This window comes from Lemur catta, chromosome 7 (genome assembly GCF_020740605.2).
Source record: "Lemur catta isolate mLemCat1 chromosome 7, mLemCat1.pri, whole genome shotgun sequence".
NCBI lineage: Eukaryota > Metazoa > Chordata > Mammalia > Primates > Lemuridae > Lemur > Lemur catta.
The window spans coordinates 100,983,606-100,996,859 of NC_059134.1; the positions used below are offsets into that span (position 1 = coordinate 100,983,606).

Below are 13,254 nucleotides of genomic sequence, written 5' to 3' on the forward strand. Positions count from 1 at the left end.
ATTCTCTGAGTGTTGTTTCTCATTCTCAGGCGTATGTTTATCTTTCATTACATATTTATGTGTCCGTGTTATTAAACCTCATAGAAATTATAGCATATTGTTCAGATCTTGTTGCAGCTTGCTATTTTCATACGATAAGTGTAGTTTTGAATCTTACGCCATATCACAATTGTGAATGTTTGTTGAGGTCTTATTCTGTCTGCAGCAGGCATGGGTTCAGTGACTTACCTGCCTTAACTCATTTAATCTTCACAACAAAATTATTTGTATCCCTACTCCACAGATGTGGAAACAGAGGCGCAGGCAGGTGAAATTATGAACCCAGGTCACATAGCTTGCAAGCTGGGCTCTGAACCACCACACATCAGTCTCTCCACTGCTGTGTGGCCTGTGGCATGAAAACAGTAATTTATCCATCTGCTCTATGTAAGGGACTTGCTTACTTTTACAGGCATGCCTCAACGTTGGTCTCAGAGGGCTGGGGGTGGTCGTATTATCTAAGCTCAGCTCCTACACCAAGCCTGGGAGTGAGTATTTGTGCCATCTCTCTCATACCCTTTACAGATGAGGAAACTAAGGCTCAGAGAGGGTAAGTCACCTTCTCAAAGCTGCACAGCTGCAATGTGGGCTGTGAACCTGGGCTCCCTCAATTCCAGAGCCCAGGGGCTCTCCATACCCCACATGCACCCTTGGTGCGTGCTGGCTTCTCCTCTCAGCTCTGTCCCTGGCCCCCTGCCCTCCCTCCCTCAGAACACCCTCCCCACACCTGGCCTTTAGTCAGTCTTCCCTCCTCCCCACCCTCCACCAGCCTCCTTCCAGAGAAGGGGCCCAACCGGAAGGCCAGTTCATGTTAGGAAATTCCACCCACGTGAGCAACCCGGAGCCAGGGATTCTGGGCAGCAAGTGGCTTTAGGAGAAACTGAAACTTGGCTCTCTGGGGGCGGAGTGGTCACTGGGGATTTAAAGAGCTGCCACTTCCTTAGGCCCCCAGAGGGCACTGGAAGGTCACGGCTGCTGAGGGACAGGGACGCTGCACAGGGGTGCCTCTGCTTCCCCTGCCTCAGCCATGCACCTCTGCGGGGGCGATGGGCTGCTAACCGGGACAGTGAGTACAGGGGACCAGAGGTGGGGATGGGAAGGGGAACATGCCTGGGGGACGAGTACTTAGGCAGTGAGAGGTGCACTTGGGAGCTCCAAGTCCCAGCTCTGTCCCCAAGGGCTGTGTGAGGAAGGGCTCTACACACCCCTCTCTGAGTCTCACTTTCTTACCCTGAAGTCAGAGCATTAGAATGAAACCTCTCCAGCTCTCATGTTGCAGATCCAGTCTCCAGTTGAGAACTTGGCCTCTGTCTACCTGTTTCCCCCTCACGGGAGCCTTCTCTTTCCTCTCCAGATTCCCCGGGCTGTGGTTTCCCTCAGAGGCCCTGCCCCTCTCATAGGACCCACGGCCCCTGCCCCCGCCCCTTTGCTGGCAGTGGGTCCTTCCCTAGCCTTTGTCTCTTGGTCTCCCCGTGTCTAAAATGAGCCTGCTGTGGCCATGGACCCCTAGGAGCATGTGGCCAGGATGGAGCTGTGGCACAGAGTCCTCCACCAGGGTAGCCAGAGTCTCACCTGAGGTCCTTACACAAAACACACCCCCAGAGTGACTTGGGAGGGGTTTGGGCTGTGAGGTCCCCAATGGTCCCTCTTGCCCTGACTGTCTGGGCTCTGAGCATTTGGATTAAATATTTTGTCTAAGTTTCATTGACCCCAGAGTAGGGGATGGTCACTACTGTCAACCTTTAAGTCCACTCCTCTGTCAGAATGGACTCTTCATTCATTCATTCTTGGGTACTGCCTCGCTAGAATGTGAGCAATTCGAGGGCAGGGATTTTTGCCTGTTTTGTTCATTGCTGTGTCCCCCTAGCTTAGGATCCGGCACATAGTAGGTGCTTAATAAATGTTTGTTGAGTAAGTGAATGTCAGCTCTGGGCCTGAGCTGGGCAGGGGCATGTGGAACTGAGTCGGCCCCTGGCCCTGCCTTCACGGGCTTACACTGGGGGAACCAGAACCTTGACTGAGGGAAGAACAGCAGTGGGAACAGCAGCAGCTGACCCCCAAGAGCCGCCTGCTCAGTGGGTTTTTCTCCTCTGCTCCTACAGCAGCCCATAAGCGAGGCACCAGGGGGCCACCACTGCAGGGATGGGGTGCCTTGGCCCAGAGAAGTGAGTGACCTGCCCAGAGTGTCAGGGCTGCGCGAATATGGGGTGTGGAGTCAGTCCTGTCTGGGTTTGAACCCCAGGCTCTCAGCTTCCCCGCTCACGCCCGCCCCACGTGAGCTGTGAGCAGGACACAGGGGTGAGGCTGACATTACACGAGGTGTGCAGCACCTGCAGTGGGAGGATGTGGGCCCTGAGGGAGCAAGAGGGGCCTCAGGGAGAACGGGGACCCTCGGAGGCTTGACTCAAGGGGAAAGACTTGGCTGTACAAAGAGCTGGCCAGGACAGAGGATGCAAGGCCCCTGCTGGGACCCTGAGCCCTCTGCCTGGTCCCCTGCAGGATCCTGAGGAGCATCAGAGGCAGCTGAAGAAGAAACAGAAGAACCGGGCGGCTGCCCAGCGCAGCCGACAGAAGCACACAGACAAGGCAGACGCCCTGCACCAGGTGGGAACACCTTCCTTTCCTGTCCCTGACTCCACTCCCCTGGCCCAGCCACCCCTTCTCCATTGTGCCTGTGAGTTCTCCCCTAAATTGCTGTCACCTGGGTTTGGGAGGAGGAAAGGGTCCTGTGCTGAGATTGGGGAATTTCTGAGTGTTGAGTGCAACCATGTGCCAGGTACACAACTGGCTGCAGGGACACAAAGGTTCATCCCCAGCCTGGCTCTGCCCTTAGGGCACCCCAGTCTAGGGGAAGGGAGGTAGGGAGTGGAGGCAAATGGGGAGAGCCCCACACAGTGGCCAGCTGGGGCCCTTGTTAAAATGCAGACTCTTCCTCCCTTTCCAGGTCTCGCCTCTTTAGGCCAAGTTGGGCCCAGGAATCTGTATTGTCATTAATTGCCCTGGAGTCAGCACTCTGGCGGTGGCCAGGACCACACTGTGAGAACTCTGGCTCAGGGTTGGGAAGGGCGAGGTGTGCAGGCCCAGCTGCCAGTTGCTTCCTTTGCTGAGCTCCAGTCCCACCTGAAAAGTAGCACAGACTGGGTGGCTTAAAGCAGACGTTGATCTCTCACAGCTCTGGAGGCGGACAAGTCCAAGATCAAGGTGCGAGCCAGCTTGGTTCCTGGGCAGAGCTCTCTCCCTGACTCGCAGGTGGCACCTCCTCCCTGTGTGCTCAAGGCCTCTCCTCGGTGCACGCGGGAGGAGAGAGCACGATCACTCTCCCTTCCTCTTCTGCTAAGGCCACCAATCCTGCTGGATCAGAACCCCACCCTTCTGACCTCATTGAATCTAAATTACCTCCTAAACACCTTATCTCTGAATACAGTCCCATTGGGGGTTAGGGCTTCAACGTCTGAATTTGGGGGTGGGGACACGATTCAGTCCATAGCACACAGGTAGTGGCAGCAGGCGGTATAAAGAGGAGATGAAGTCTGAGCTGGTGTTGAAGGGTGAATAAGAGTTTTCCCAGAGGATGAAGGTGAGAAAATGCACGGGGGGTGAATGAAACAGTGCTGGCACAGGTACAGGGGGCAGCAGGCACCCTGCAGACCGGCGAGAGTGAGGACTGGTGCTTAGGACGGTGCCTACGAGACCTTGTGCTTTCACCCATTCATTCCTTCCCCGAGACGCCTGTTCCAGAGTATTGAGTGCGTGACAGGCACAATCGAGGCATCAGAGGTACAGCTGTGAGGGCACTCCAGCCCCATCGCAGGGCTTATGTTCTCGTGGGAAAGCCAGACAGACAAACAAATGATCCAGAAAGTATTCGGGATGAAGTCGTTCCAGTTGTTCAGCCTTATGAGACATAGAAGTAAAATTTTTCCTGCATTTTCCCATTTTGCCATCACGAACGGTTATTTAGAGCTGCACGTTGATTCCTGTCCCAGTGGGTTCCCAGAACCCGGTGATCAGCTGATTCGGGGGTGCCAAATTGAACATACCTGCGGTGTCAACCTGTAAAATGGTCCCCTGAATCCTCCCACAGTGCTCCAGTGGCCAAGTCCGGGGCACTGGCAGGTCTGGCGGTGGCATTAAGCAGACTCAAGTGTCCGAGACAGATGACATGAAAGTCCTCACGTGAAGACCAGGTCAGGATTAGCATGGGGAGAGGGGTGGAAGAGCGTCCAGGCGGAGGAGACAGGAAACGTGGTGAAGAAGCAGAGTTCATGTGAGGGACAGGAAGAAGGCGGGAAAGAGAAAGCTGGAGGTCTGAGCTGGGGCCACCATGCAGGCCTCAAATTTCATGACAAGGACTTTGGATCCTGCAGGTCATGGGAGCCTTTAAAGGGCTGTAACTTACAATTAAGGACACACTTGCTGAACGGCTCCTCTGGGCAAGAGAATGGGGTGGTTTGGGGGCACATCAGTTAGGCTGGTGGAGGCCCCAGGCGAGGAATGGTGCTGGCTCCAGGGACCAGTGGTGGGAGGGAGAGCAGACAGTCTGCCCAGTCAGGAGGTGGAACAGGGACACTTGGTGCATGGTTGTGAAGGGCTGGCCATAGAGTGGCCAAGGGGCCCCAGCTTGGACATTCAGCTGGTGGTAAAGCCCTGAAGTCAAGGACCCTGGAAGGGGACAGGGCCCATGCCAGGTCCCTGATGCTGGCTAACAGCTCCTTCCCTGCCCATCTGCTTCTCCTGCAGCAGCACGAGTCCCTGGAAAAACACAACCACGCCCTGCGGAAGGAGATTCAGGCCCTGCAGGCAGAGCTGGCAAGGTGGAGCCGGACGCTGCACATGCATGAGCGCCTGTGCTGCACGGACTGTGCTTCCTGCTTGGCTCCAGGGTCCCCGGACTGCTGGGACCAGACTGAGAAGCCCCTGGTCCCCACCCCTCATGGAAAACAGGGCTGCCAGGAGCAGCCAGGCTTATTCCAGACCCCAGTCTGTTCTCCCCTAGCTCAGCAACTCTCTCCGGGTCCACAGCCTCACAATTCCCCTGGTCTCCTCTCATGTCCTCTGCTCTCACTGTCCCTTGACACTGCTGTGGTTACTGCACCTCCTGCCCAGCTGTCCCCCAGCCCTGTCCTGTCTGCCTCACCCACTGGCTACAGCCTGCTGGAGTCTTCCTCTAAGCTCAGTGCCCTCCTGCTCAGCCCCACAGCCCAACCTGACCCTCTACAGCCCCTCGGGCTGGAGCACTCCACCAGGGGCAGGCTGGGGTCCTCTCCCCACAACCCTTCCCCTGCTCTGAGGCTTGCATGTCAGCAGAGCAGGGAGCATGAGCCTGCTTTCCCTGCAGCAGATTGGCAAGGGCTGAGTGTGGATCCCAGCCCCCACCCTCTCCTGGCCTTCCCTCTGCTCTCCTCTGCTCAAGTCCACTTCTAACCTGGTCCCTGGAGCTGGGCTGGCCCCTCCCTTGGGCTCAGGAGGCAGCCTCAGCACACGGGCATCTCCTCCATTGCTCCCGAAGGCTGCCCCGAGAAGCTGACTGCACATTGGAAAAGGAAGCTGTCCTCAGTGTCTGCTGCTGTGGCAGGCCCTGTCACTGCCACTCTTATTTCAACCTCAAAATAGAGATTATCACCCCACTTTTTCAGATAAGAAAGCAGAGGCCCAGAGACGTCCAAGGTCACACAGCCTTTCTTGGGACCTGAAACACCTCCGTCTGCTCTTCTCTATCCGGGTGGGATCCTGGCCCAGGTGCCCTAGGGGCTGAAGTCCTGGAAACTGAGGAATAATGTGAGGAGGTGCACATTCTGGGAGCAGAGAGGGCCTCTCCCCTCTGTCTCATGATTCCCCAGGCTGGAGCTCTGCAGCCCCAGAAACCCCGCCCTCGCTGGGGCCGGTCCAGAGATCAAGCCTGGGTGGATAGAGGCCAAGCAGAAGCCCTAAAGTGGACTCATTCTCCCCCAAGTAGTGTTTTCAGTGCCAAGAAACTGAAGCTGTGGGTAGCAGTGGAGGAGAGTCCTGGAGCAGGCCCCTCTGGGGTTTCTGCAGGCTGGGGTACTCACAGCCATACCAAGGCTTCTGGGAGATTCTGCAGGGTCCGCTCTCCAGGCTCTTCCCAAATTCCTCCTACCTCCCCAGGGCCCCCAAGGCTGTGGTGGGAGAGCCATTCATCTCACACAAAAGGCAAGAGGGGAGAATGAGGGAAGAGCTGGATTTGCACCTGGCAGCAGGTCTCTGGTAGCACTCCCGTCCCTGTGCAGTCCCCAGGCTCCCACTACTTGGACCCCTCCTACGTAGCTCCCTCGTTGCTCTTTGGCTGAGGCTGACAGCAGCCAAAGAGCAGAGCCTAGGACCAGATGGGAGCTCAGCAGCAGTGTCTGCTGCAAGAGGGGTTCTCGCTGAGACTCCAGGACAAGCACTCTATGTGGGCTTGAGGTGACAAATCGCAGCTCTTCACTCAGATTTTCACATACATGTAAGCAAGATGCTGTTAGTATTTCACACACTCCTGGGTGCTGAACACAAGTCTTGGCACATATGTGATGGCAAATAAATTAAAGTGTTTTCCAGTCCTTGTTGCTTTATCTACTTGTTTGTTTTTCTTTTTGTTTTGATACAGTAGGGTCTTGCTCTGTTGCCCAGGCTGGAGCACAGTGGTGCAATCATAGCTTACTGTAACCTTGAACTCCTGGGCTCAAGCGATTCTCCTGCCTCAGCCTTCTGAGTAGCTGGGACTCCAGGTGCACACCACCATGCCCAGATAGTTTTTAAATTTTTTATTTTAGAAACAGTTTCTCACTATGTTGCCCAGGCTGGTGTTGAACTCCTGGCCTCAAGCAATCTTCCTACCTCAGCCTCCCAAGGACTGGGATTACAGGCATGAACCATCACACCTGGCCTGCCTAGTTGTTTAAAGCTCTGGTTGTACCTATACTGTTGAAAGCAAAAGGTCTTTGAAAGAAGAGGGAATAGTCTAGAATCTTAAAGGTGGGTAATCCCTCATAAACCACCTAATCTCCCTCCCATACTACAGATGAGGAAACTGAGGCCCAGAAAAGGGATGCTCTTGCCCAAGTGTATTAGTCAGGGTTCTCCACAGAAACAGAGCCAACAGGATGTGTGTGCATGTGTGCATGTGTGGGTGCATGTGTGTGTGTGGAGAGAGAGAGAGAGATTTAATAAATTGGTTCACATGATTATGGAGGCTGGCAAGCCCAAAATCTGCCGGGAGGACTGGCAGGCCACAGACCCGGGAAAGAGCTGATGTTCAAGTTCAAGTTCAAAGGCCATCTACTTGCAGAACTTACTCTTGCTTGGGGAAGGTCAGTCTTTCTATTTTAGTCAGGCCTTCAACTGATTGGATGAGGCCCACCCACATCATGGAGGGCAATCTGCTTTACTAAAAGTCCCCCAATTTTAATATCAATCTCATCCAAAAATATAACTCATAAAAATATCCAGAATAATGTCTGACCACGTTTCTGAGCACCGTGGCCCAGCCAAGATGACAAACAAAATTAATCATCATGCCAGGGGCACGTAGCAAAGACATGTCGAAGGATTGAGGATGGCAGCAGAGCCAGGGTCACCAGCAGTTTCAGAGTGAGCGAACTGGGGACAAGGAAGCCAAAATGCAGCTGATTGGGGGTGGGCTGGAGTCTGGGACAAGAGTTGACATTAGGCACTGGGACCAGGACTCAGTGTGGGGGATGAGGATACCGTGGCCTGGCTGTGTTGACACACCCTAAGTAAGTCAGGCACTGTGCTGTGTTTTACTTGGATTAAGTTAATGACACCTCTAGTAACTCTGTGAAGTAAGTATGCTTATCATCCCCACTGTTCAGGAGGGGAAACTGAGGCCCAGAGGAGTTAAGTAGCAAGCCCAAGATCACAGAGCTAGGAAACCATGTAGACTTGGTTCAACAATGAGGAGCCCCTTAATTGCAGGCAATCTCACCCTCAGCCTTCCCTGGCCTCTCACTCCATGCCCTGAACGGAGAGTGGCACACACTGACAGACGTGACCCAGGAGGCTACGACTGTACCTTGAGCTTAAAACAAATAAGAGAGGGGAGCAATTGCTTAAATTAATGTTGGTATGCTCATGTGATAGACGTCTGAAGAGCTGCTAAGAATGAAAAATTCTTTGATGATGATTTAATGAGGTGAGAAGATGCTTGTGACATTTGAAACAGAAAAAATAGAGCGTGTAACTGTCACTACAGTTTGATATTAAGTTTGTTTAAAAACATAAACAGAGTAAAAGGAGTGGGAGGAAATGTAGATTCTTGAGGAGGAACAAGTGCTAATATCTGTGAATCCCCGAATTTGTAAACACAGCTACCACTATAGCATAAGCTTTCCACTGAATATATCCTGGAAATCTATACCTGGGTGTATTAGTTATCTGTTGCTGCATAACAAATTACTCTGTGGCTGGGCATGGTGGCTCACACCTGTAATCCCAGCACTTTGGGAGGCCAAGGCAGGAAGATCGCTTGAGGTCAGGAGTTTGAGACCAGCCTGGGCAACATAGCGAGATCCCATCTCTACGAAAAATTTTAAAAACTAGCTGGGTATGATGGTGCATGTCTGTTGTCCCAGCTACTTGGGAGGCTGAAGCAGGAGGATCACTTGAGCCCAGGAGTTCAAGGCTGCAGTGAGCTACGATCGCACCACTGCACTCCAGCCTGGGCAACAGAGTCAGACTCTGTCCCTAAAAAGACAAAACAAAACAAATTACTCCAAAATTTAGTGGCTTAAGCAACAAACATTTATTGTCCCACAGTTTCTGTGGGTCAAGCATCAGGGGTGACTTAGAGTGCCTCTGGCTCAGTCTCATACAGGGCTGTAGTCCAGGTTGGGATTATAGCTATCTCAAGGCTCAACATGGGGACGATCTGCCTCCAAGCTCACTCATCTGGCTATCTGCAGGCCCCAGGACAGCCACTTCTGAGCTTGCTGCTGACTGCGGAGCTCTGGTTCTGGGAGGCTGTTGGCTGGAGACACTAGTTCCTTGCCACTTGGGCCTCTCCATAGCCCGTTCGACATAGCAGCTGGCTTCCCTCAGAGAAAGCAAGAAAAGGTGAGCAGTGTGGAAGTGTTGGACTGTTTATAACCTGATTTCAGAAATGACATCCTGTCACATTTGCCATATTTGCTTCATTAGAGGCAAGTCCCCAGATTAGCCCACACCCAGAGGAGAGGATTACACGAGGGCATGAAAACCAGGTGGCAGGCTCATGGGGGGCCGTCCTGGGGGCTGCTACTACACCGGGTAGGAGCCAGCACTTGCGTGGACCCTTCTGTTCCCTTTCACCACCAGCAGTAGTAGTTGGCTTTTTTTGGAGAGGCCATTTTTCAGAAGGAAACAGTTTGTGTCCCTTTGCAACAGTGGCAATGCCCCCAGCAGTGAGCGGAGATCTGGTGGGTTTTGGACAAGAGATCTGGAGACTTCCTCCGTGCTCTCACTGAGTGGGACCAGAGGGCTCCAACCATCCACAGAGGGGCTTCCCCGTGTCCTTTCAGCTGCAATAGCTGGAGTGGGGGAAACGTTAGTGAACGGGCAGAAGCTGAGACTCAGGACAGAAGCGCGATGATAAGGGGGCAAAGGAAACAGAGGCACAGGCCAGGCCCGTGACAGCACCACCAGCAGCAAAGTGACCTTGAGGAATCCTCTGTCTCTCTCTGGGCTGTATTTCTTTCATTTAGTCATTTATTCATTTATTCATGTTGTCAGTCAATTAATATTTATTGAGCATCCAGTATATGCCAAACACTATCATAGGTGCCGGGGATATAGCAGTGAACAAGGCTGCGGACATCCCTGCTCTTAAGGTACTAATAGTCAAATCAGGGGAGACAGAGACAATAAACACAAATAAATAAGGTAATTCAGAGAGTGGCATGGGCTATAAAGAAAATAAAGCAGGGAAAGTTGAGAGTCTGGTGAGGGTACTGCTTTTTTAGAGAACTCAGGGAAAGGGTCTCTAAGGAGGTATCATTCAGGACTAAGATCTGAATGTCAAAAGGGAGTCAGCCATGCAAAGATCTAGCATAAGAACATCCCAGGCAGCAGCAATGGCATGTGCAAAGGCCCTGGGGTAGGATAAAGCTAAACTAGAAACGAGGCCAGTGTGACTGGAGCACAATCAATTAGGAGAAAGAGAAAGATGAAGTCTGAGGAGGGTCCAGAAAAATTGTGTAAGCATGTGAAGGATGTGAGATTCTTCCCACATGAGTGGGAAAATTTTGAACAGGGGAATACACTGATTTTTTAAATTCATTTAAAAAATATTTATTGAGCACATACTCTCAAATGCTGTCTTAGGTACTTGAGATAAGGAAGGGAATAAACAAAAATGCTTACATTTTAGTGGGGAAGTGGAGGGAGGAGGAATTGGACAAAAAGAAAAGAGGAATTGAGAGGGTCAGAGTGCAGAAGCTGTAATTTAAAATAGAGTTGTCAAGGTAGCTTAATAGGAAGAGGACATTTGAGAAAAGATTTTAAGGAGCAAGTGAGTTAGCCATGTGGAGATATGTTCCAGGTAGAGGGAAGAGCCAGTGCAAAGGCCCTGGGGCAGGAGTGAGCCTGAAGTATTTAAGTCAGGAAGCTGGTGTGGCTGGCCTGAAGGAGCTGGGGGAAGGTAGCAGCAGGTGAGGTCAGAGAGATATCCAAAGGCCAGATCATAGGGACCACTGTAAGGGCTTTGCTTTTTTCCCATGAATCAGAGAGCTTGACATTTAAAAAAGATGAAATTGTTCATGGGTGAGAGGAGGCAGGGGGGTGGTCAGAAGAGGTGCTTTATAGATGGAGCCGATGGATGTGCTCATGGATTGGATGTGGGCAAAGGGAGAGAGGAAGGATGACTGAGATTTGGGGCCTGAGCAGTTGGTGGTTGGTAGTCCCAAAGCCAGGAGAGACTGGAAGACGAGCAGTTTGGGGTTTGTGTGTGTTAAGGAGGTGGGGCAGGAGCCCTATTTGGGCCATGTTAAATCTGAGATGCCTATTTGACATCTGACTACTTAATAAGAGTTTGGAGATTGGAGAAAGGTCAGGACTGGATATATAGTCATCAGCGGACAACGAGGGATGGGCAAGATGACCTTGAGGGCCCAAGCAGCCTGTGCCTCCATGAGGGCCTCCTCTTCTTGTGCACCCAGAGCTCTCAGCCTGACACTCCTTCCCTCACCACTCCTGCATGCCTAGAAGCTGCCTCTGCCACTCCTCTTCAAATGCTCCTTCCTCTAAGAAGCCTCCATAATCTTCCAAGTTAAGTGACCTCCCTCACCACACCTTCCCTGTGCCTCTCACCAGCATCTATCATTCTCCTTGTGTGGCTGTGTCTTCCTATCTTCTCGTCTTCCTCAATCACAGCACCAGTTTGGTACACAATGAAAACTTTAAAACAGCCCATGTTTTGGGAGGCAGCAGAGCATAGTGGTTAGAGAGCTTAGGATCCAGTGCCAGACAGGATAGGGTTCAAGACCCAGCTCTACTATTTCCTGGTCCAACTTCTTTGAGACTCAGTTTTCTCATCTGAAATATGGGGATTAAAAAAGGTACCCACCTACAATCCACCCCACGTATATGTATGTGTGTATACATATTCATATAAGGTAGATAAATGCAATAGAAAAACATATATTCACCGAAAGACATGAACAAGAATGTTCACATCAGCAATATTCATAATGGTAGAAAACTGGAAACAACCCAAATGCCCATCAACTTTAGAATGAATAAATTGTGGAATATTTTATACAAGTTAATGCTATGGACCAATGAGAATGAACAAATTATAACTATCTGGAATAATGTGAATAAACTTCGCAAGCACCACAATGACCTATAGAAGCTAGACACAAAAGAGGAGACAACTTTTATGATCCATTTATATAGAGTTCAAAATAGAAAAAAATAATCTATAGGGTTAAAAAGTCAAGATGGTGGTTACAGTAGGGGGACAGCCCCTGGAAGGGTACAAGAGGGCCTTTCTGGGATGCTGATATTTATAATGTTCTGTTTCTTGATCTTTGTGGTGTTTGCATGAGCATGTGTGTTGTATGAAAATTCATTGAGCTATACATTTATGATGTGTGCTCTTTTCTGTTACGTCTGATACACTTCAGTAAAAAGGAGCTGCATGTAAGGAGTAGATCATGGTCCATGGCACATAGTAAGTGCTCACTAAACATTAGTTAGTCTGAATGTATGAAATAACCCATCCCTTGCCTCCAAGTGAAATCCATTAACAATCAGAACCATGGACAGATCAGAGCCTGTGCTCAGGGAAGGCTGGAGGAAAGGGAAGAGATCTCAGGTCTGACATGGGACCTGAGGCAGGAAGGAATCTAAGATCTTTCCTTTTGGATTAGTGGTTCAGTGCCTCTGGGGGCATTCCCAACCTGCAGAAAGGAGACTATTCCTTGGGGACTGAGTGTCTGTGTGTGTTCATGCAGAAATACATTCCATCTTAAAAGGTCTACAGCCCCTTGTTTTTCTAAGCCAGTGAATGTTGAAATCTCCCTAGAGAGGCCAGTCCTGGGTCTACTATATCCAACAGCATGTCCAGGCTCTTGCAAGCTTTTCTCCCTTTCTTGAGCTTGTGTTAGGGGACAGGGAAGAGACTCCAATCAGGGTAAAAATAGCCTATGACAAAAGATCTCTCAGTCATGCCCAGACTCCTGACGGACTCCCTGGGGGTGGCCTGCGCCCAGTGTCTAGAACAGACTCCATGGAGGATTCCTGAGCACACTTGAGCCTCCAGAGGCCCAGTCTTTTCAGTTAGGTCCAAACACAAAACTTCTCCCAGGAGTACTCTTCTGAAGGGGTCTCTCCAGGTGGGGAAGGGGTTACCGGGTCAGTGGGTCACCTCCTTCTTGGGAGTTTCCCCTCCTTCCTGGGGTTCTCTGCTTATGTCCTATGACAGCCAGCACCGGCAGGAATCAGTTCCCACTACTATTTTAATAAAACAATGCTCAAAGACCTTCAAAGTCTGGGCTGAGCCTGGATGGATTCGGAGGCCTCTTTAAAAAAATCTATCCCACCCACCACCTCTGTAAGCTCTACAAGGCTCACATCTGAGGTTCTATGGCCTTACTGTGACCCAGACATCCAATGCACAAAGAAGGAGTGATGAAGTGACCTCCTGAATTACAGTATCCTCCCTTAGAAGACACCCCCTGCCCCCACCCCCGGGCTGCCTCTCTGAGCCGGGTCAGTTCT

At 51.3% G+C, this 13,254-nt stretch overlaps 1 protein-coding gene across 1 annotated transcript; it reads left to right on the forward strand.

Annotated features, from left to right (window-relative positions):
- The first annotated feature begins 931 nt into the window (after positions 1–931).
- On the forward strand, positions 932–6,591 carry BATF2 (basic leucine zipper ATF-like transcription factor 2). The gene is made up of 3 exons (XM_045556083.1): positions 932–1,105; positions 2,539–2,643; positions 4,780–6,591. Exons 1-3 carry the CDS (start codon positions 1,067–1,069, stop codon positions 5,461–5,463), a joined length of 828 nt encoding a protein of 275 aa, XP_045412039.1. The 5' UTR covers positions 932–1,066; the 3' UTR covers positions 5,464–6,591.
- The last annotated feature ends 6,663 nt before the right edge of the window (positions 6,592–13,254 follow it).